General features: G+C 43.1%; 1 protein-coding gene and 1 pseudogene across 1 annotated transcript in view; one reads left to right on the forward strand and one right to left on the reverse strand.

The window, feature by feature from the left end:
* Positions 1 to 1,342: 1,342 nt before the first annotated feature.
* LOC130868288 (WAS/WASL-interacting protein family member 2-like) lies at positions 1,343 to 2,616 on the reverse strand (annotated as a pseudogene).
* A 12,263-nt stretch (positions 2,617 to 14,879) lies between these two features.
* Hprt1 (hypoxanthine phosphoribosyltransferase 1) overlaps positions 14,880 to 24,858 on the forward strand; it is a 36,385-nt gene continuing 26,406 nt past the window's right edge. The window contains exon 1 of the mRNA XM_057759437.1: positions 14,880 to 15,044. Within this exon, the coding sequence (XP_057615420.1) occupies positions 15,018 to 15,044 (27 nt within the window). The 5' untranslated portion in view covers positions 14,880 to 15,017. The remainder of the gene's footprint in view (positions 15,045 to 24,858) is intronic.

A 24,858-nucleotide genomic window follows, 5' to 3' on the forward strand; every position in this document is an offset into this window, starting at 1 on the left:
TCGTGGCTTGGCTGTTTTGCTTTTCTGATCTTCAGCTTGAACCCCAATAACTGTCTCTGGGTTTTTATTGTTCATGCTAAAGTCACCCTGCACAAAAATCTATTCAAAATGGATAAAGGACCTTAATATAAAACCTAAATCACTGAAATTACTCGAGGAAAACATTAGGGAACACTTTAAGATATGGACATAGGCAAGAACTTTCTGGAAAGGATTCAATAGCATGTGATAGTTATTGCCCAGTAACTGATAAATAAGCTTCTATGAAATGTAAAATCCTCTGCATTGCATGGGAAACTACCAGCAGAGAAGAGACAGCCTATAGAATGGGTAGAAAGCTCTGTCAGCTACACACCAGAGGGCTAATACTGAAAACACAAATAATGCTTCTTTCTTTGTATTCACAGATTTCTCTATACTGCGAGTTTAAAACCCAAAAGTCTGCTAGTACATACACTAAGAATATATGATATAGGGCTGGAGAGATAGCTCAGAGGTTAAGAACACAACCTGTTCTTTTTTTTTTTTTTTTGGTTTTTCGAGACAGGGTTTCTGTAGCTTTGGTGCCTGCCCTGGAACTAGCTCTTGTAGACCAGGCTGGCCTCAAACTCCCAGAGATCCGCCTGCCTCTGCCTCCCGAGTGCTGGGATTAAAGGCGTGCGCCACCACCGCCCGGCTGTTCTTTTTTTTTTTTTTTTTTTTTTTTTACTTCGTCCCCTTCTTTTATTGTCTAGTTCACTGATTAGTATTTAGTGTATGTACAACTTGCCCCTTGGAATGGGGAGAAGAGGGATGAGAACAAAACCAAAACACTCTTAAAATGGAGAAGACCCATTTCTTTGTCCTTTCTGTAACCTGACCTTTAAAACAGGTCACTTCTGCAAACCCCGACTGCTTCACGAAAAGCACCTTTTCCTCAACAGTCCTGGCCACACCGACCTCCTCAACTATGGAATGCAATGCACACAGCACACTTCCCCTTGGTGGGTAACAGCAGGCAGGGCACCGTTCTCCACCCTGCCCGGTGTGTCCATTCCCCTAACAATGCACCTTTCCCTGGAAGAAAGCAGGAGAAACGGAGCCTTTCTCCTCTTCTGGTTTAGCAGGGCTTGCTGGAAGAGGGCTGGATACAGGGCTTGCTTGAGAGCCTACTGCCAACAGAAAGAATCCAATCACCAAGTCCAGAGATGAGATGCATAGATGGAACTGGGCCAGGAGGATGCTTAGGGTTGGTTGCACTGGACAAACATTGTTGGAGCTCTCATGCAGGTTTTAGGGGCTGAGGGACCATCTGAGAAGAGGAGGTCCATCCTTTTCCTGAGGAGCAGGACCAAGCCAGGCTTCACTTGAGAATGGGTGGCAGAGGTAAGGCTCCACAGGCAGCTCGGTTTGTTTTGCTGGGGTATACTCTCTGAAGATGCTTACATTCTCCTGGAGCAGGAAAGTCCTCCACTGGGTGGAAGGAGTAGTTGGACTCAAAATCATTCAAGAAGGAACAGACAGTGGTGATGGAGTCTCTATGGCCATTCCTCAGGGGTGGTGATGGATGAGAGGGTGGCCCAGCTGGTGTCCTTAACGGTGGAGCTGGGGGCTTTCCTCTGCTCGGAGGTTCTGACTCATGCATTTGGTAAGGTGGTGGGGCAGGGGGAGCATCCCTGGCACCATTTCGGACCATGGGTAGTGGAGGTGGAGGAGCTGTTCCCCTACTGGGGGGTCTCGGGCTGGGGGAGGTGGCCTGTTACTCAACAAGAAGGGGGAGGCAGAGGTGAGTGGAGGAGGTGCAAGGCCTCTGACTGGCCCTGGTGTCTTCCTATGCAAAGAATTGTGTCTTTGTGGCAGCTCAGTGGGGCTTGAGGGTCCATTGAGGACCCCAGGAGGCTGGCGGTAAGGCGGTGGTGGAGGGGCTGGAGACTGGCCTCTTGGTCCGATTCTGATATTCACAGAGGAAGGAGGTGGTTTTACAGTGGGTGGAGCAGGATGTCCTTTGTCCAGGTGTTGGAGGCAAGGGTTTCTCCCTGTTGTAGGCCTGAACTTTGCTATTGTGCACAGGCAGAGGAGTAGGGGGCGCACTGACACGGCGCCCTGGAGGTGGTGGGGGAGGAGCAGATGTGTTTCATGTCTGTACCGCTAGTGGTAGTGGGATGAGAGGGGTCAGGTGAAGAGGGTCTCTGCGTCCCGGAAGTTCTGGGAGGGAGGCTCGGCTGCTGTCGGTATCATCTTGAGGACGCCCACTGGCTGTAGACACTGGAGGCCTCGGAGCAGCAGCTCGAGAACTGGGGACTTGTAGGACTGGCTTACCAGCTCGAGTATCTGAAGCATCCTTGGCTTGCACAGGTTGCAGCTTGGGCACTCCTCCTTGAAAGAGACCTCTCTTGGGTGCAAAGCAGCAGCTCCAGGGCCATAGCCACCACCACTCCCTTTGGGCTTCTCGATGACGGGAGCACTCCGATCATTAATGTTGGTCACCTTCTTCAGTTTGGTCCCTCTGCAAATGTCTTGTAAGCGGGCTCCTCGATTCCGCTGCTCATCTCTACTGAGTTTGGGCTGCTCTGTGTTTGCCTGATTAAAAGTGGGAGGTGGAGGAGGACCAGGCGGGGGAGGAGGAGGAATTGGCATCCTTGCCCTGCTCCCAGTTGGCACCGTTCTCTCTCAGTCTTTATTTGTAGCTTTAAGTCATTCATATACCTCACCCAACCTTTCAGGATCTCTAATTTCCTGTCTCTCCTGCCCGTTTGCCTGGTCCCGCACTGGCCACTCACAACCGCCCACAAACTGCTCTTGAAGAAGCCCCAATTTTAGTTCTCAGGGCCCCATCGGGCAGCATAGCTGTCTGGAAGTCCATCCCCTGGAGATCTGGCACCTCTGCTTTCTTTACATAAGCATCATTAAAATTAAAAAAAAATTAAAGGAGAGAGGAAAAGAATATATAATAGGCTGGGGGTATAGCTCGGTGATGGAGTACTTACCTAGCATGCAAAAACACCACCACTAAAAATAAAAAGTTACTCCCGGCATGGTGGTGGCACACTCCTTTAATGACTGCGCTCAGGAGGCAAAGGCAGGTGAATCTCTGTGAGTTTGAGACCAGCCTGGTCTACAAAGAGAGTTTCAGGATAGACAGGGCTGTTACACAGAGAAACCCTGTCTCAACCCCCCCCCCCAAAAAAAGTTATATAAACTAGGTATGGCAGCTCATATCTATATTCTTAGCATTCAGAAGACTGAGGCAGGAGGATCACTGCATGTCCGAGGCTAGCATAGCTTACACAATAAGTTTGGGGCTACATAGCAAGAGTTTCTCTCAAAAAGCATATATTAGGGGCTGGAGAAATGGCTCAGAGGTTAAGAGCATTGCCTGCTCTTCCAAAGGTCCTGAGTTCAATTCCCAGCAACCACATGGTGGCTTATAACCATCTGTAATGGGGGTCTGGTGCCCTCTTCTGGCCTGCAGACATACACACAGACAGAATATTGTATACATAATAAGTAAATATGAAAAGTTTTTTAAAAAGCATATATTATAATATCATGCCTTTTTAGTGTAGTGATAAGGTCGGAACCCAGGACCTCGCACATGTTCAGTGCTGACATCGTGGATCATAAAGTGGGGAAACAAGGCTTGGGTAATAGTAATAAGGATAGCTGCAAAGACGGGAGGAGCATGAGATAACACAACTGAAGTTCATCAGTCTAAACTCTTTAAATAATATATGCTTAAAAATGTATATGAGTGTTTTGTCTGCATGCATGTCTGTGTGACATGTTCGTGACGTGCTCTTGGAGGGCAGAAGAAGGCATTGGGTCCCCTGGTACAGAAGTTACACGTGACTGTGAGCCACCGTATAGATGCTGGGAATGAAACCTGGGTTCCCTGTAAGAGCAGCCAGTGTTCTTAACCACTGAGAAATCTCTCCAGCCCCATAGTCTGTACTCTGCACATTGCACAGCATGCTTTTGTGGACAGATGCGTGGGAAAATCCCCATGTACCTAGAGAGCCTGCAAAAGATAACATCTGGATGTTCTGTAACTGGAAAAAGCAACTGACTTCTCAGGTCTCAGAGGGCAGAGATAACGTCAGTAACTACAGGTTGGAGATAGCATCGGAGCCTCCGTACAGGTTGAGGGCTCTGTCTTACAGAATTCTTCCCACTTCAGGTGCCAATTCCAAGTCCCAGGCTGTGGCCTGTACTTCTGGCCAATCAGCAATTAAGCACATGTTCTCAAGATACCCTCCTCAGATTCAGTTATTACGACGACAGTTCACATGGTTCAGGGAAATGTGTATGCTTAGCAGTTTAGTCTAAATTCTATTACAAAACTGACAAACATCCAGATGGATGGGAAGTAGGGTGGGGTATGGGTTGGGCCTTGGAATGTGCATGCTGTCTCTGGTCACACCATTCCCCTAGCATCCCAGAAACTCATGACATTTTATTGTTCAAAAGTCTTTATTTCTTCCTCCAAACCCTTCCATATACTCCTCCCCACTCTTCTTCAAAATCATGCTTCTTTCTCGCAAATTGTTATTGACCGCACGTGTGTGCGTGCGCATGTGCGTGTTTGTGTATAGGAATATAATTACCAGCTCAGTGGGACAAACAATTGGTGTGCTCCTCCCTGGGGGAAGACATCAGACCACCTCTCCTGCTTCCAGCTTGCCTGTTTGTGTAGGGTTGAGGCCTCAGGAGCTTTTCCCCACACACTCGGGCATATCCGCATATCCATTGGTGCAGCCTTGCAGAGCTCATGAATAAGCAGTCATGCTCGCAAGACTTTCTGGATCTAGCTTTTGGCAGTACTAGATGGTATATACTCTCACAGCAAACTCCCTGACCTGTCCAGGAGTCTTTCTAGAGCAGGCTTTCCCCACATTCCAGATGCCACACGTGGAACTCAAATTCCAAAGCTCTAACTACTTACTCTTCCTGTGACAAGCGTCAAGGCTACCTCAGGTCCTAAGCTTACAGCAGAGGGGGACTACACACCCTATTTTACCTCATCCTGATTTATACGTTTTCCTAGATTCTGTCCAATTTAGAATTTGTCCTAGATCCATTCATCCTCCCTCTCTCCCTCCCTCTCTCCCTCCCTCTCTCCCTCCCTCCCTTTCTCCCTCCCTCCCTCTCTCCCTCCCTCCCTTTCTTCCTTCCTCCTGTCCTTTACTTCTTTCCTTCCTTCTGGGAGGGTCTTGCATAGCTCAAGTTAGCATCAACCTTACTGTGTAGCTAAGGATGACTTTGACTTTCCGATCCTTCTCCATTTACTTTCCTTGCGCTGGGATTCTGATGTGGACCACACAAGGCCAGAGGTGGGTATCATATGCGCTCCTCTAGCCTATCCACCATCCTTTTGAAAGCACAGTCTCTCACAGAACCTGGAGCTTGTGTTTCAGCTTGACTGACTAGTGAGCCCTTGGGATTCGCCTGCCTGCCTGCCTCTCCTTACCTGGTACTGGAATTATGTCAGCGTTGATGTGAGTGCTGGGAACCTAAAGTCACCGAGGCACCTCCCCAGTCCAGATTTTCTGTTTTCTAACTACTAATATAAACGTTGGAGTGAAGGAAGTCAGGATGCTAGATGCTAGATGCCAGACAAGGATCTAGGACTGCCCAGGACAGGAACATCTGGAGAACCTCCATAAACTGGCTGCCCATGCATGCTTAAGCATTGCCAGGGCATAAATGAAATGAAGTCAGGATGGGTCTGGTGAACTGTAACTTCTTAAATCTACTTTCTGCTTTGGCCTTAACTGCTACAGTGTTTAGAACAGAGACCAAGAGTTCTCATTCCAACAGAGAGTTAAACACAGGCAAACAAAAATAACCCTTACCCCTTTCCCTAATCCTTTCCAAATGCAAGCTAACTAAGATTCCTCTCTCAAGGACAGCATGCAGAGAATTCACCGACAACACAAAACACAAGGAGTGTGACACAGACTCGACTCTAGGAGTTAGGGACCTGAAACTCATTCCATTCCCAGGAGGGGGTGAGAAGAGTACAGGCCACCCTGTGCCTTGCCGAATATCTGCTGTGCCAGCCAATTTTACACATGCCAAGGCCTGAGAAATACAAGTAGCTGCTGCACCATTAGTCCCGAGGCCATTCCACAGAGGATAGCCCATAGATACATGTTTGGAGAATAGATTAGGAGACAAAGAGAAAAGAATCTTGTCAGAAAACATGAAACTGGTAGTCTGAAGAGAACAGGTCTGACTGCCCTTGGTCCAGCGGTTGCGCCACACATCATAGGGTACACATCTCAAACTCATCATTTGACTGCTGGGTAATTTTCAAAACTGCAGTAGAATATTTTAGTACAGAAGTTCAAAAGCAGTCGTGAGCTGGTGGGGTACACCCTTTATCCCAGTACTCAGGAGGCAGACACAGGTGGATGGATCTCTGTGAGTTCGAGACCAGCCTGATCTACAGAGTGAGTTCCGGGACAGCCAGGGCTACACCGAAAAACTCTGGCTCAAAATGTAGGAGCCAGCCATGATAAACTAAATAGAAACAGACCTCCCAAAGGAAGCTCTTTATTTCCAACCATTATCACCTGCCAGAGTAGGACTCAGCCATGACAAGTTTAATGGAGGCCTGAGTCTCAGTAGTTTACCCTGAAGCAACCCTGGCTGCTGGAAGGACTATAAACTGAGATTACCCCAGCACCACCCAAGAACAGACCATCCAAAGGAAATGCTTAACGTTCCAACCGTTGTACATAGGATCACCTGCCAGCACACTCACCAGGACATCCCTAGACAAATGTCAGTCAATCAGGGGACCTAAAACCTCAGAAACCCCTCACCCTCACCTTTACTACTATAAAAACCCAACTCTAATTGAGCTCGGGGCTCTTCGTTTATTCCAATACCTTGGACATGTGGAGAGACCAAGTTTGCAAACTTGCATAAAATAAAGGCTCTTTGCTTTTACAAACGGGAGGAGCTCAGTCTCCTTGTTGATTTTTGGGGGACTTTGTGGATCTGGGCATAACAAATAAACAAACAAAAAGAAAGGAAGGAAAAAAGAAAATGAAAAAGAAGAAAAGAAGACAGGAAAGCTATGAAAAATAAAAGAAAAAAGAAAAATTTTTTAGAAGCCTAGGTGGTGATGGAGTATACCTTTAATCCCAGCACTTGGGAGGCAGAGACAGAGAAACCCTGTCTTGAAAAGGAAAAAAAAAAATTCAAAAGCACCTAAATGATGAAAGGTTAACCACTAAATTTATTTCTCATTCAAGTTGATGAGAAGCTCATAAACATTAACACTTATCACCTACCTTTTGCACACAATGTAGCTGACCACATAAACACCAAAAAGAACATATCTTAAGAGGAAAGGGGATATATTAGCAAACGCCTCAAGACCTGAAGCTGTTCGCACCTGAGGACCTGTGGTTATTTGCAGATGGGTACACCCAAAGACAACGATTTCCAAAGGGGTTACCACCAAGCGGATACTTACACACCACCCTGGTAATCACGTTTGCTTAGATCAAATAACTCTTCTTGCTCCGTTTCCATAGCAAGTTTCCTTGGCACATAATGAAAGGTGGCACAATGCTTTTTCACGAGTACCACGAGTTTGTCACTGAACTTCACGGCCTAGGTCTCAGACATTTCAACTAGAAAATCAGTTCTATTAATTTATTTGGAGAGAGAGGAGGTTCAGGATTAGAGCATGTTTTAAATTTGGCTGACGTTACTGTAAAGGCCTGGTGAGTCCCAGAAGGGGGAATCCAGTATGTTGGAGACAGCTGACCTTCTGATTCAAAGGCAGCCTGCTGGGAGAATTCCTTCTCACTCAAGGGACAGCAATCTTTCCTCTCTAATAGTCATCTCTGAGGAGGCCCACCCACCCAGTGCAGGGTGTAATGGGAAAATTAAAAGTATGCTGCGGATCCCTGGTGGCCGCAGCGGCAGAAACGCTGCAAGTCCCCAGCGGCAGGTAGCAGGCCATGTGGTGGCAGGCAGGGGGCAGCAGGTCCCGAGAGCAGCCAGTACCAGGCAGGGACGGTGCATGAGACTAGGCAGCGGCGGCAGGCAAGAGACAGATGGATAGGCACGCCAAGCAGAGTGAGGTTGGGTATATTTAGTGGGTTATGGAGAGGGAAGGGAGAAGGGGAGAAGAGCAGAGAAGCAGAGAGAAAGAAAGAGAGAGAGATGGGAGAGACCTAAGCTGCCTCTGAGATGGAAAAAGGAGGAGACTCAGGCTGCAAGCAGGAAGGAAGATCCGCCTGCATCAGCCTATGGAGGAGGGAGTGGGCGTGGCTTGTCTCTTAAAGAGACAGGACAGACCATTACACAGGGCAACCTGCTTTAGTAAAAATCCACTGAGCTAAATAAATGTTAATCTCCTGCATAAGCACCTTCACATAAACACCCAGAATGATGTCTGACCTAGGGACCAACAGCTGGATGAGCTGACACACAAAATTTATCATCACTTTCTTTTATGCCACTAATGATTCAATTTAGCATCTAATTCATGTGGCTAAAGTTGTATGTTTGTACTGATGTAAGATGTATTGTGATGAAGGTCATTTTAAACAGTTCAACATCATGGGTTAGAGCACTTGCTGAGCAAGCATGAGGACCAGAGTTCAGATCCACGTGCTCTCCTGAGTGTCTGCAACCCTTGGGCTTCTGGGGCCAGGAAAAAGGGGAGGATGGGGGAATGGTAAAACATGGGACTGGACAGGACTGAATGGAGACAGAATTGTGAAGCTGTATGGCTGTCAGCCTAGCTCTAGGATCAGTGAGAGAACCTGCTTTAAGAGAATAAGGTAGAGTGTGATAGAGCCTCTTCTAGCCTCCATGCTCACAGACACACATATTAAACACACACAAACATACACACACACACACACACCACACATACAGAGTAAACTATTTTTGGTTTTTTGAGACAGGGTTTTGCTGTAGCTTTGGAGCCTGTCCTGGAACTCATTCTGTAAAGCAGGCTGGCCTTGAACTTACAGAGATGCTTCTGTCTCTGCCTCCTGAGTGCTGGAATTAAAGGCATGTGCCACCACCACCTAGTGACAGAATAATCAATTAAAAAATGTTAAGGATAAGTATTTTGTATAGTATTTCTTATGGAAATATATGTACATAAATCCATCTCTTTTTTTTTGTTTTTGAAATAAGGTCTTCTGTAGCTCAGGCTGTCCTGAAATGTGCTATAGCCAAGACCAGCCTTAAATTCCTTATCCTCTTTCTTCATCCTCCCAAGTGCTGGGATTACATGTGAGCTCTCACAGCCAACTCTAGAAATTTGAAGGACTATAATGCTAAGGTTAAAAAGAAAATAAGATTCATGAGAACTGGAGGTCATAGCTTAGCATGTTAAACACTTGCTATACCAGCATGAGGACCAGCATTTAGATCCCTAGCACCCAGATAAATGTTGGTAGTAGCCATTTGTAATTCCAGATCACATTAGGGAGAGACTGGAAGTCCCTGGAGCGAGCTAGTTAGACTAGCCAAATAGGAGAGCGCTGGGTTCAAGTGAGAGACTCTGCCTCAGTACATAAGGTGGAGTGTGGTTGAGAAAGACACCTGTTGTGGGGGAGCTGCAGGCTGTGTTCCTGCCACCCCAGCTCCTGGTCGCCTGGCTAGCTTATGCCCCGAAATAACAACACACAAACTGTATTCTTTTAAACACTGCCTGGCCCATTAGCTCTAGCCCTTACTGGGTAATTCTCATATCCCGATCAACCCATCTCTAATAATCTGTGTAGCACCACTAGGTGTGCTTACCGGGAAAGATTCTAGCCTACGTCCATCCTGGGTTGGAGCTGCATTGCGTCTGGCTCTGAGAGGAGCTGCATGGCGTCTGAGCTCACTTCCTCTTCCTCCCAGCATTCTGTTCTGTTTACTCCACCCACCTATGTTCTAACCTATGAGGGCCAAGCAGTTTCTTTATTATTTAACCAATGACCTTCCTCCATCAGACACCAATATCAACCTCTGACCCCCACATGCACACGTGTGCACATATTCCTCCCAATACACACACACACACACATACAGACATACATACATACATACATACACTCACCAAAAAAGTCAAGGCTCTTGCTTGACATAGGGCCCCATTTCAATAATCCTAGCACTTCAGAGTGCAAAAGGAGGAGATGACCCTAAGTTCAAGTCTAATCTACATATGGAGTTACAAAACAGAAAGAGGTTTGAACTAAGAGAGGTCTTGTCAAAAAAAAAAAAAAGAAGAGAAAGAAAGAAATCAAAGAAAGTGAATAAGAGAAAAATAAATCAAGAAACTTGTGGGGCAGAAACATATATATTTGGAAATGTGTATGGTGCACAGATAATTCATAATTGTGCCTAAACAAAGGCATAAGTGACGTGGTAATTTTTTTGCAGTGCTTGGTGTTAGTCCCAAGTCTGGTGCCGACTGGACAAGTGCTCTACTACTGAGCATAGCTCCAGATCCAAGGCAGAGAAATTTTGGTATCCATTGACTTCATATGGCAACATTATTTTCAGTAGATCATATGAGAATTAGGAATAATCACTTCCTTGATTTCATATTAAATGGGAAAACAAAACCTTGAAATAATACACTTAAAAATTTTAATTTTAAAGGTAATGGTTGATTTCAGTAAAAGCACTTTATATGTGAAACAGATGGTTCACTTTCTAAAAGAGCATTGTCTTTCAGCTTGCAGGCTGTGGAGTGTTTCTCACTGTACAGAGGCATGAAGGTTTCAAATTCCAGGCCAAAAGGGACTACATAGTGAGACTCTGACTCAAAATAACTCAGATCTCTCCAGCCTGATTCAGACTTACTGTTTCTTTCCCTAAATCATGTATAAAAATATTCCTATATATAGAGGGAGGATTGAGATGAGTCCCATGTAGCCTAGGCTATCCTCAAACTTACTTTGTAGCTGAAGTTGAACTTGAACTTCTGATCCTATTGCTTCCAATATTTGTTCCACTAAGCATGGCTCATAATCCATTGTTAAAAAATTAGAAGAAGGGCTGGAGAGATGGCTCAGAGGTTAAGAGCATTGCCTGCTCTTCCAAAGGTCCTGAGTTCAATTCCCAGCAACCACATGGGGGCTCACAACCATCTGTAATGGAGTCTGGTGCCCTCTTCTGGCCTGCAGTCATACACACAGACAAAATATTGTATACATAATAAATAAATATTTTAAAAAAATAGAAGAAAAATCAGCTGTCTTTAATACTAGCGCTCAGGAGGCAGGGGCAGGCAGATGTCTTAAGTCACTCTACATAGTGAGTTCCACGCCAACCACAGCTATATAGTGAGACTCTGTCTCAAAAGGGGGTGAGAAGGGGTCACTATGAGATGGCTCAGAAGTTAACAGCAGTTGCTGGTTTTGCAGCGGATCCAAGTTCTGCTCCCAGCACCCACAAGGAAGCTCACAACCATCTATAACTCCAGTTATGAAATTCAACATCCTCTTCTGGTTTCTGTAGACACTAGGAGGATTTACAACAGTTCAAGGCTAGTCCTGACCTACATATTGATACTCTACATCAATTTAAAAAAAAAGAAAAAAATTAAAAAAGCAAGCCATGCTTAGTGGAACAAATGTTGGAAGCAATGGGATCTGAAGTTCAAGTTGAACTTCAGCTACAAAATAAGTCTGAGGATAGCCTAGGCTACATGGGACTCGTCTCAATCCTCCCTCTATATATAGGAATATTTTAATACATGATTTAGGGAAAGAAACAGTAAGTCTGAATCAGGCTGGAGAGATCTGAGTTGTTGAATATATATAATTTAGAAACAAATGGCTGGGGCCATTGTTCCACTGTAGAGAGTGTGTTTGGTATGCGGGAGGTCCTGTCTTTTATCCCATGCATCTTCAAAAAAAGGAAAGAAAGAGAGGTTGGGGAAAAGGAAGGGGAAGAAGGGAGGGAGGCAGGGGAAGTGAATATCATGGTAGGGAAGGGATGGAAAGGTGGGTAACTGAGTCCATGTGTGCTGTGTGCTAAAATATAACTACAAGTTCCCAGCAGTAACTATCAGATAGATCCTATTTCTTGAAAGGATAAGAATAAAAATGTACTAATATGAAATTCAATGTCTGTAGCAAATGGACAGGCATTCAAAAATATTCCTATTCTAAAACATATAGCAAAACGTTCATAGTAGCCCTGTTTGGAATAGCCCCCAACTTGGAAACTACCAACATGTTTATCAACAGGAGCGTGAAGAAGTCTTAAAGGACAAAGGGATAAACTGTGTGAAGAAATGTTTAAGGCAAAACTATGGTACACATGACATTAGCATGACCATATGTTGAGCCGAGGACTCTGCTAGGAACTGTTGAATATATTGTTTTGTTTAATCTTTTGTTTTAAGGCAGGGTTTCATATCGCTCAGGTTGTCCTGCAACTGCTGACCCTCCTGCCTCTACCTCCTAAATGTTGACATTACAGACATGTGTCGCCATGCTCAGTTTGTTTTGTTTACTCTTTACCACATCCTGTGACAGAGACTCATTTGACTATGAAGAAACTGAGGCACGTGGCTATAAAAATATTGCCCAAAGGCACAGTGGTAATTAGGAATGAAGTACTTAGACATAGATTTTCCTCAGACCAAGTCCCGATGGGTCTTTTCTGTCATAGCCTCCTAACTGCATGATAGACAGGGAAGGCAGGGAAACTTGGGAGGTATGTACGGAGTTCACACATCTACACACACTGAAATTCTACCAGCTAGTGTTTCTTGAGCACCTAATATGTGGGAAGTCCTGTGGCAAGTACTTTATTAAATAATTTTTACAACTCTCATACTAATCATTCAGTGTAGTGAAAGGAGCTATGGGCTGCATTCAGAGCCAAAATTATTATTCCTAGTTTTAATTTCACTGCTTTATCATTTGGCTTAGAGATGCGCTCTCACCGAGGCTGGCCTAAAACTCCTGCCTGGGCTGATCTTCCTATATACACCTCCGAGCAGCTGGAACTATAGGCCCAAGTCAGCATGCCCATGTTATTTACATTTTAAAAATCATAAATGTTCATTTGTGTGTATGTATGTATATGCGTGGGGGTTGCCCTCCCCGTGGATGTGTGCATGCATGAGTCGAGGCCAGAGGCTGATGGCTGGCATCTTCCTGTTACCCCCCCTCTTTATTTTTAAGAACATTTCACTGAATCGAAAGTTCGCCATTTCAGCTGTATTGGCTGGTCAGCGAGCGTGTAGGTCTGCCTGCCTCTGTCCCCACCAGGACTGGGCTTATAGACAAACACCATGCCAGGCTTTTCCATGGGTGTTGGTGCCCCTTGTGCTTGCACAGCTAGTTCTATACCCACTAAGCCACCCTCTTAGAAGAAACAGACTTAGGTTCTGAGAAGTACAATGACTTGCCCAGTTTCAAAACTCTGCTATCGCGTCTCTCGTATCAATGTCTTTACTAACAGGGAGGCCACTGACTATGATGGAGAGCACGGTGATGGGCACTGGAGATGTAAAAATTGGGCGGTCAGGAGTAGTGTTAGGGGAAGCAACTGCTGGCTGCATTTGAAGGTAAATAGCAGCAGATGTTGTTTTCTGGTTCCACACTGGAAAGTCAGCTGCCTGTAATTCCGGTACTTGGGAGATGGAGACAAGAGGAAGAGGGGTTCTAGGCCATACTCAGCTACACAGTAAGTTTGTGGCTAGCCTTGGCTATAGGATGGCCTGTCTCAAGACAAACTATCTAATAAACGAAATAGAAGACACATTCCCTGTAGAGAACTGTAGAGACAAATATAAACGTTAGTAACAGTCACAGTTCCCATACACTGTGAATTATACATATTCCCACACAAAGGCATGTGTAATTCTTTAATTCCCACAAAGATTCTGATTATGTACTGTTAATATGCTCATTTCACTTATTCTGTGTTCATTCGTTCTTTCTTGCGGTATAGAAGACTGAACCCGGAGCCTCCCACATACTGCGGCTGCACTATATCCCAGGCTCGCTTATTTCCCCCGATCATTAGCTTGTTCCTGTTTAGTCAGGGTCTCGTAAACCAGGCGGGGCTGGAATTCACAAATGCAATTCTCCTACCTCTGCCTCCATAGTGCTGGAATTTCAAGCGCGCTTCACCACACCTGACTAAAATTGGCCCTGTAAGCAACGTCAACACTCTATTTGGTAACAAGAACCTCTCTCAGCAATGCTTTCCTTTTACGTGCACGTTTTGCAGTCATGGGCAGGTATGGAGGCCAGAGTTTAAGGGCAAGTTTTTTTTTTCTCAATCCCTATTCCCCTTATCAAATTTTATTTTGAAGCAATTTCTTACTAAATTGCCCAGGTGGATGGGATATGCGATCCTCGGTAGCTGGGTATATAACCCTTTGTTACCATAGCCAGCTTAAAATGCTCATTTTATGTAAAGGCAAAAAACAGTTTGGGGTCCATTTTACAAGGTTACAAAGCAGTTTTCCCTCTTGGATTTGTACCCTGATCGGGCAATTGTAGGGCTTTAGGTCTCAGTTCTTAAAACTAAGTAAGAAGTTTTTGAAAGAACTGGTCCTAAATCAGGAAAATGGAAGCCAGTCACCATGTAGGTCTTGGGAAGGGGACGCCTGGCTCGGGGAACCACGTGGTGAACGGAACCTGAAGAAGGGTCCATCAGTTTAAGAGTCATGAGGAGGGAAACATGCGGACTGAGGTAGGTTTGATTATTTGGGAGTCTTCTGGGCTACTGGAAGCGGGCTGGAGGCTGCGGTACGACCAGCCTCGGAATTTTCCAGAAGAAAATTCCCACGGCCACCTGGCCAAAACAGCCACCAGTAGCAGCTTGTGGAGGAGCGCGGGAGAACGCCTAGCAGCGCCGCTGGGGGCAGGCCCTGGGCGGGCCGAAGGGGGCGGAGCCTCGGCGGAGGCGTTCCTGAGCGGTTGCCTCAGCGGCGGGCTAGAGCATTGGGCTTACCTCGCGGCTTTCCCGTGCCGTAGCGCCTCCTCCGCCGGCTTCCTCTTCAGACCGCTTTTCGCTCGTGCGAGACGACCGATTCCGTCATGGCGACCCGCAGTCCCAGCGTCGTGGTGAGTCCCGGGACGCTTTAGCAGAGCCGGCCCAGCCAGGCCCACGCGGCCTCGTGAAGCCGGCCGCTCGGGGGCCCTGAGGCGCCGAGGCTGGCTGTGGGCGTTGGGGCCGCGGGAAAGCCGGGGGCGGGGGCGGGCACAGGTTCCCGGAATCTTCCCGGAGGTCCCTAGAGGGCGGCGGGCGGCATGGAATGGCGGGGTTCGGGGGTGGGCCGCCCCTCCAGTGAGCCCCCCCCGAGAGGGCTGACTGCGTGTGGGCCAGGAAGGTGGAAATGGCGTTGGGCTTGACATGTGTGGCCAGAGGGCACGAGGCGGACAGCGACTTCGAGAATGATCCGGCATGGGGAGGGCGGGGGAGCTTTCTCAGGAGAGACCTGGAAGTTTGGAGCTTGGCGGCCGGGGAGCGCTTCGGAGCACCTCTCGAAGGTGCTCCGGCATCCAAGACAACAGCATGGGAGGGCATGTTCGGGCCTGGGCTTTGCCTCTAATTCTGCATATGTCATAATTCGTATTTATGGAATGCGCAATTGCTCCATTGGATCCGCGCTGCGGCCCTGGTAGTGAAAAATCACGCTCATTTTCCACTTGCAGAGACTGGCGAAAAGGCGGCTCATTTTTCCCACGACCCATATTGGATTTAGCTACATCTGACTTGATGCCCTTGATGCGGCGAGGAATTTGAAAAAATATATGGATTTAGTTGTTAGGCTAAAGGACATGCTTTTTTCCACAGTCAGCCTCTGGTAGCTTACCTCATCGTTCATTGGTTCCGGTTTTTGTAACCCACCAAGCTGCCCCCACAACCCTGCTCCACTGCCTTATTTGATAAAGTAACTTAAAGCTCCTGCCTCCGATTAAATACCTTAGCCTGCTTTATTGTGAGTATTGCCCCTAATACTAGTTAAATGCCCCATCATGCTTTCTTTATGTCAATGTTGTAGATTTAGCGTTACCTGGTTACTTGTTGATTGTCTCTCCCACTTACACAAATTGTTTATTTTGATGTTTTCAGGAAGGGTCTTACTACGGAGCTCTGGCTGGTCTGGAATTGGCAGTACAAACCCCCAAGCTGACCTTGACCTTGTGACAGTCCCGACTCTTGCCTCCCAAGTGCACCACTGTGCCCTGCTGGATTTTTCTTTTCTTTTTTTTTTTTCGTGTCAGGAATTGAACCCAGAGCTTCGTTCCTGCTAGGTAGCTCGCTGGTCCTTAAATAAACTTTATAAGGGCAGGAATCACCACTGTAGCTTTAACATATAGCACAATGCCTGGGTTGTGGGAAAGTTTTCATTAGTAGTTTGTTCAGTGAATTAATAACCATTTGAGCCCTAAAAAATGCTGTCTCATAATCGTGTTAGGCCTTGTGACTTAAGGCAAAAACACTGTGTTCTTAATGACTCGGAATCCTGCTGGTTTGGAATATGTTGTGTGTGACTTTCAGAATCTTCAACTAGGCTCAAGCTTTCCTTTTTCTTATTGTGTAGCCCTTGATGCCCTAAGTAAACCAGGCCTTGAACTTACAGCCATCTTCTTGCTTCTACCTCAGTGTGTGGTTTACAGGCAAGCATGTGCCGTGCTGGCTGCTGGTGGTGTTGCAAGGACTGTAAGACAATTTATGCAAATAAATAACGGTTTCACAGTCCCTAGGTGGGGATAGCAGTAATAGCCATCATTGTGTTTACATTGATAATCCTAATTAGTTTTTGAAATAACCCTGTAACAACGGTATGTTCCCATTATCAGACATAAGTCACACAGTTATTAAGAGGGGGAAGAGAGTCCCCCCCCCAATTAAGTACTAAGCCCTGGTTCAGGTCAGCACCAGAAGCAAGGATAAATTTTAGAAGGTGGAGCTCTGCATCAAACCTAGCTCTGTCTCTGGAGCCTATATAAGTAAGTACTACCATAAGATCTAGTAGATGCTCAACAAATGGCCCTTACTTTTATTCACTTACTGAGGAGTTCTACAGATGCTTTTAAGTTTTGAGATATGGTACTTATTCAGCATAGAGTTAATTAGTTTTTACTGTTAGGAGTGGCTATTCTTAGTTTTGTTTGAACATCAAGAAATTCACTATATTTTTAGTTTGTAAATTCCTGTTCCTTTTTTTTTTAAGTTTCCTTCCCCTAAATTGTCTGCATGTTAGGAAGAACAACAAACATTTAAATCGTGCTTACTATGTGCTAGTTGCTATTCTAAGCCGTTTAACGGACTTGATTTTTCTTAATTTCTAATTTTTTTTCTGTATATGACTGTTTTGCCTGCATGTACAGCATGTGCTTGTCCTGTGCCTGTGGAGTCCAGGAGAGGTCATCGGATCCTTGAGAACTGGCATTACAGATGATTGTGAATTGCCATAAGGGTTCTGGGAATCGAACCTGGGTCCTCTGGAAGAGCAATAAGTGCCCTTAACTGCTGAGCCATCCTCCAACCGTACCTGATGTAATTTTTAAAAAAAATTACATGGAGGAGTTAAGCAATTTGCCTAAATCATTCAGTGCTACTTCTTTTTTACTTTCATATTTCCTTTTTTCTGGCCCCAGATTCTACCCTTAACCAGTAAATTTAAGTTAGGAGTTGTAGTAAATTGAATAAATATTATTAAATACTTTCTCTGTCTTAGGCATTGACAAATGTTTTTGCAGATTTTATCTAATGTCAATACCCTAAAGTTGCGTAATATGTGACTTGTCGTGTAGACTAACATGACTGTGGTGACACAGGGAGACGAAGAAGTAACCATATGCTAGATCCCCTTCATGCAATTGGCCTCTAGATGGGCTTGTAACTATCTGCTAGAAAAAGCTTCTGGCCTTTTGCAAACTAACATATGAAACATCAGGTGTGTTTCATATATCTTTGAATATCAAAATGGTTCAGATAAAAGTATGCTATACTAACTGAACTTTTACCTTGTTAAATGATTTTTTATTGATGTTTTTTGAGACAAAGGCTCACTATGTAGCTTAAAGTAGCCTGGAATTCACTATGTTGCCCAGGCTGGCTAAATAAACTAACATAATCTTCCTGCTATATAGTCTTCCATGTTCTAAAATTACAATCATGACCCACCACACTGGCTTAGAAGGTTTTTTTTTTGAGATAGAGACTTTCTATGTAGTTATAGGCTGGTCTCCCAACTCCCATCTTCCTACTTAGCCTCCTGAGTGTGGGGATTTGAGATAGACATATTCCACCATGCCTGGTATGCTACTGAGAGGAAGAGAGAGATATCTAACTCCTTGGTGATCTTACTCAGGGTCTAACACGTATTAAGCATATGCTTTACTACTGAGCTATACCTTTATCTATCCACTACTTTTTTCATTTGTTAGGATTTATTTCTGTTTTATGTGTATGGGTGTTTTGCCTGTATGTATGAATGTGTATGATTAGCATGCCTGTGGAGGTCAGAAGAGGGCATTTGATTCCCCCTAGAACTAGAGTTGGAGAACGATTGTGAGCCTTCATGTGGGTGCTGGGAACCAAATTCAGGTCCTCTGCAACAGCAAAAATTACACTTAAACACTGAGTCATCTCTCCAGCCTGTTTTTTTTTTCCTCAGAATTAGTTAAAATGCTGTGGGTTTTTTTTTTTTGCCTGTCACCATTTTATTGTTATCAACAGTATTTAAAATAACATTCATTTATAAGTAAGACCAAAATTAACTATTTATGATCACCAAAAAAATGGGAACAGTTCCTCTTAGAGGTTTCTTTCTGTAAATTTTATGCTGTGTTTACCTATATATCTATCTTAATTATTTTGTATCCCAGTTATTGTAACAGGAAAAGAACTAGTTATATCAGAAAAAAAGATGTCTACAGTTTTATTATTGTTGCTTTGGGCAGGGTGTCTTTATTGGGCAGTTGGTTTATTTTAGTTTGAGACAGATTTTCTTTATATAGGCCAGGCTGATCTCAAACTTGGAATCCTCCTGGCTTAGTCTCTTTAAGTGTTGGGATTATAGGTATGTACTGCCATGCCCAGCTCTTGTTGTTTTCATTTTACTTTTTTATTTTGAACTTTTTTAGATGTAAGAGGGGAAAAAACCAGCTAATTTGTTTTATTATTACAATGACTGTCATTAATTGAATTTGCATTTTCATTATTTTTATTTTTGTGCAGAGTTGATAATTCAGACACTTTACAGGTTTTTTAATTTCCATCTGTTTTCTTTTTTAAAGTTTTCACTTTTATTTTGTCTTTTGAGACACGGTCTCTCTCTACATAGCCCTTGCTGCCCTGGAACTCACTCTGTAGGCCAGGTTGGCCTTGAACTCACAGAGATCTGCCTGCCTCTGCCTCCCAAGTGCTGGGATTAAAGGTGTGTCATGTGTCACTACACTTGGCAAATTTCTACTTTTTAAAAATTGAAATAGAATTATATCACTTTCCTCTTTTTCTCCCTCCAGCCCCTCTCATTACCCTCCCTAGGATCCCTCCAATGCTCCCACTCTCAAGTTGATAGCCTCTTTTTTTATTGTTACATGCATATATGTATGTATTCATATGCATACATATATATTCTTGTTTGTGTGTAAATGGTTACAAGATTGATTACTTGGCAATAAACAACCAATAAGGAGGGCTCTTCCCTGGGAGCAGCCAATTTTCCCAGCAGTTACTAGTTGCCTGTAGTTCTTTGTCTAGGGGTGATACCCAGAGAAATTTCTTAAACTTGGAATCCTCCTGCTTTATTCTTCTGAACGCTGGGATTATAGACATATACTGCCATGCCTAGCTCTTATAGTTCTTATTTTTATTATTATTATTTTTTTTGATTTTTGAGACAGCATCTCATTATTTAGCCCTGGCTATCCAGAAACTCTATGTAGATAAGGCTGGCTTCGGCCGCAATGGAAAGTCAGCTTCCTCTGCCTTCCAAGTGCTGGGATTAAAGGGCATGCATTACCACACTTGTGGTTTTTAAAGATTTTAATTTTTTATTTACATGTGTGTTTGCATCTGTATGTGTGTGTGCAAGCACGCACACTTGTGCTTTTGCCACTGTGTGTGTGGAGGTTAGAGGACAACTTGTTGATTCTTTACCTCCATCATATGAATCCTGAGGATCAAACTCAGATCAAATTTGGCAGCAAGTGCTTTTATCCACCGTTCCATCTCAGCAGCCCTTAAATACTATTTTTGAAGACATGGGATCTGGCTGTGTTGCCAAGGCTTTAATTTTCCACTTAAGTTATTTTTCCATAATTAATTAGATAGTCAATGTTCCATGTCATTCTTTTCCCCTGTAGTAAAAGGGGAACTAAAATGTATTTGTTCATATGTGGATTCACTAACATTTATAGAGCACATAAAAGTGTTAATTACTACCAATAATAGTAATATTGAGACTCAGTTGTTATTTTCCTGTTGGGACTGCCAAATTATTAACATTTTAATAATCTGTTAATATGAATTCAGACATTTCAGATTGATGTGAAACTACCTTCAGTTTTTTTTGTCCAGAGTGAACATACCTATTATTTTACCATGCACATTAGTAAAAGGAAAAATTATGATATTAATTCATGTCCTTACAGATATGGTAGTTACAGGACCTAGAGTGGTTATAATATATTCTTGGGCTGTAAATGGAGACCGCTTTCATTTCCCAGCCACCCAGACCCAAATAATCACACAAAAACTATATTAATTACAACACTTGTTTAGCCAGTGACTCAGGTGTATTTCTACCTAGCTCTTACATCTTAAATTAATACATTTCTATTAGTCTGTGTATCACCATGAGACTGTGGCCTAAGGTTCAGGCATCTTTCTCCTTCAGCAGCTACATGGCATCTGCCAGACTGACTTCTTTCTCTCTGCATTCAGTTTAGTTTCCCTGCCTAGTTCTATTCTGCCATACCATAGGCCAGAGCAACTTCTTTATTAACCAATGGTAATAAAACATATTCATAGCATACAGAGGGGAATGCTATATCACTGAGCTGAATAGTCAGTCCACTTCCTTATTTTAAATTTCTTATAGCTTTAACCCTTGGAAGGAAAAGAAACAACATGTATTTGTAGGATTGGTAAAAGAAATTGGAAGATCAACATAGTACTAGTTTAAGTTTTCACATTTAGGAATATCTTAGCAATATACTATAATAGTGGTTTAATCATATCCAGAGATAATATAAATTTTCTCAAGAGGATAACATATCTGCTTTAATGTTTTTGGAGAATTTTAATATATTTTAATTAAGCTAGTGTCTCACTATTGTAGGCAAGACTGGCCTCAAACTTGGGACACTTCTGATTCAGTCTTCTGAATGCTGAATATAGGTAAATGCTACCATGGCCAGCACAAAATCCCTCTTATGTACATATTTATAATAATGGCAATCACATGAAAATTCTTGGGGTTTACACGTGAAATTTCTTGTTACATGGATACATGACCGAAAAAACAAAAAGGAAATGAACCCAAGCTAATATGACCTTTGGAACACCAAGGATTGTTTAAGTCTCTTTGTATTAAAAAAAATACCATTGTTCTTGAGTCCTAAAATCAACTATGTGTGCTGAGTATGGTGGTGAAGGCTTGTAATAACAGCACTTAGGAGGCAAAGGCAGGAAGATGGATTCAGTCATCCTCAGCTACATAATGAGTTCAAAACCAGCCTGAGCTCATGCAACTGTCTCAAAAAAGAAAACTATTGTGAATGAAGACTTGTATAATAATAAATCAGGTGTAGTGGATCACACTTGTAATCCCAGTATTTGGAAGGTAAATGCAGGAAGATTGCCACGAGTTCCAAGCCAACTTAGACTATGTAGTGATGAGACAGGAAAGGGAGGAGGTGAGAATAATAGATAATAGATACACCATTTAATTTTATAACTAGTAATCAACATGTCCAAACTTCTAGAATGGACAGAAATTACTAGGTGTGGCCTCCACATATGTGCACCTATGTTCACATATGCATACACCCACATAAATACAAACACGCAAAGTATCTCAAATGATAGGGGTCGTAGACTTAATTTTGCCTTTTGGGGAAAAATTGTATCAATATGGTTTTAATAAACTGGATATGATGGCTCATACCTGTAAACCCCATCATTTGGGAACCTGAGGAAGATTGCCTTAGGTTTGCAGATAGCTTGCGCTGTGCCGTGAGCTTCAGACTAGCCTGGACTACTACAGAGCTGAGACCATCTGAAATCATCAAAAGCAAAATTTTTACTTTTCAAATAACAAAACATAAATATCAAAAGAACAAAATAAAAATTCTCTAACATATAAATCTTTTTATTGGACATCATAACTTTTGGATTAGAAACCAATTTGGTATGTTGACATAAGATTCCTATTTTGGAGTAATTCCTGCTGATCTGTTTGCATACTTAGAATACATGACTAGGAGTAGAGTGTGTTGGTGTACACCTGTAATCTCAGCACTCAAGAAGCAGAGACAGGAGGATTATAGCAAGTTTGAGGCAGCCTGATCTATATATCTAGTTCCAGGACAGCTGGAGTTATACAGCAAGACCCTGTCTTAAACACATAAAAAAAAAACTGGGATGAACTTGGCAAAGTTCACATTGAATTTGTCTTTGAACTAAACACACCTTGAAGTTCTTAGGTTACCTGTAGAACCTGTAACAGTAGTCTGACGAATCCTGGGTGTGATATGGTTAAAATTTATGCCAGAAACAGAGTGAGTGGGTGGATGGGGTGATTATGCCTCAAAGAAGTAATTATATTCTTTTTTTTTTTTAATATTTATTTATTATGTATACAATATTCTGTCTACATGTATGCCTGCAGGCCGGAAGAGGACACCAGACCTCATTACAGATGGTTGTGAGCCACCATGTGGTTGCTGGGAATTGAACTCAGGACCTTTGGAAGAACAGGCAATGCTCTTAACCACTGAGCCATCTCTCCAGCCCCCGAAGTAATTATATTCTAATCTTGATTCTAAAGTACTTTGAAATGATCCAACTTCATTTTTTCAGATTATATAGTGCATCCGTTCTGATGAGCCTGGAAGGAATGTTTGTTGTATTAGCTGATAAAATTGAGTAGTCTGTCATCCTTTCCCAACAGATGAACTAAATTTTATTTTATTAAACTTACAAAAATGCTTTCTTGTAAAATGCTCTTTGAATGATCCATTTTTTTTCCTTTGAAACAGGGTTCTCTGTAGCTTTGGAGCCTGTCCTGGAACTCACTCTATAGACCAGACTAGCCTCGAACTCAGAGATCCATCTGCCTCTGTCTCCCGAGTGCTGGGATTAAAGGCGTGCGCCACTGCCACCTGGTTTGAATGATCCTTTTTAATACAAATGTCCAATTTCCATTTTTGTTAGTAAATGTGTTCCAGTGAAGTATTAAGTGGATGTTAAGGGGATACATTAGCTTCTTCTATTCTTTTAGACATTGCCGGAGCTGGAGAGATGGCTCAGAGGTTAAGAACATTGGCAGTTCTTCCAGAAGTCTTAAGTTCAATTCCTAGCAACCAACCACATGGCTCATTAACCATCTATAATGAGATCTGGTGCCCTCTTCTGGCGTGCAGGCATACATGCAGGCAGAACACTGTATTCATAATAAGTAAATTTTTAAAAATTGCCATGATTTTTAAACATTTTTTCTGTTTATGAAAAAATGCATTTATATTTAAGGATAATTCAAAATTTACTTCTGTATGTTGCAGACCTGAAAATAAATAAAATTCTACCAAAGATTGAACTCAAAATAGATCTTTAGGGACCAAAAACAGAGAGACAGAGACAGAGAGAGAGAGACACTACCCAAGCTTTAATTTTTTTCCTCTGGGAGAAACTTCAAAATATAATTAAATTCTGAGCTTTGTGTTTACAGTTCTAGCACTTGGGAAGTAGAGAGAAGGGTTATGAGTTTGAAACCAGCATGAGCCTATACAGTGTGATTTTGTCTCAAAAACAATAGCAACTGAATTCTACAAAGAATGTAAATTTATGTATTTTTAACTCTTTTCAAAGTCAAACCACTTGTCAAACCACCCAATAAAATGTTAACTGAAAGAGAAACTAGGAATTAACTGATACGAGCTTTAGTTATGATTTGACCTGTATTCCTTGAAAACTGCCAGAGCTTATACAACCAGGTTTTCTTTTAGTCTTCTTGGTTTGGAGGATTTTTTGGGTGGGTGGCAAGAGTTCACTATGTAGGCCACCTTTGCCTCTAACTTGTGATAATCCTCCTGCCTTTGTCTCCTGAGTGCTGGCTTTAGAGGTGTGTGCCACCATGTGCAGATTAATGCTCTAGTTCCTATGACACCATTCCCGGTACTACCAGCTTCTTAGATGGGGTTTGAATATCATGTAAGAATGAGTGTTGTAATTCTTCCTTCCTAGCTTATTTATCTGAATAAGTTTGTTTGTTAGATTAATTTATGATCTGTTAAAGGTTTCCTGTAGTTTTTGGTATGACGTGGTTTTTTGTTTGGTGTTGGTTTCACTGTAAAGAGGACTGGTAATGTAGTTTAGTTGATAGAGTGCTTGCCTGGTATGCATGAATGCCTGGGTTTGACATCTAATACATAAACTGGGTGTGATAGCATATGCTTGTAGTAGGCGGGAGAAGCAGAAGGTTCAAGAAGATGTAGGTCGGTTGCATAGTGAGTTTGAGGTTAGCCCTGATCCATGAGACCCTCCATCTCGCTGTAATACTCCCTGTCAAAGATAGTTGATTTTGGAGTTTCAGGATACTTTTTTTAAAAATTTAATTTTATTTTTTTGGTGTTTTGAGAGAGGGTTTTTTTTTTTTTTTTTTTTTTTGGTTTTTCGAGACAGGGTTTCTCTGGTTTT

The sequence above is a fragment of the Chionomys nivalis genome, chromosome X (assembly GCF_950005125.1).
Source record: "Chionomys nivalis chromosome X, mChiNiv1.1, whole genome shotgun sequence".
In the NCBI taxonomy this organism is placed as follows: Eukaryota; Metazoa; Chordata; class Mammalia; order Rodentia; family Cricetidae; genus Chionomys; species Chionomys nivalis.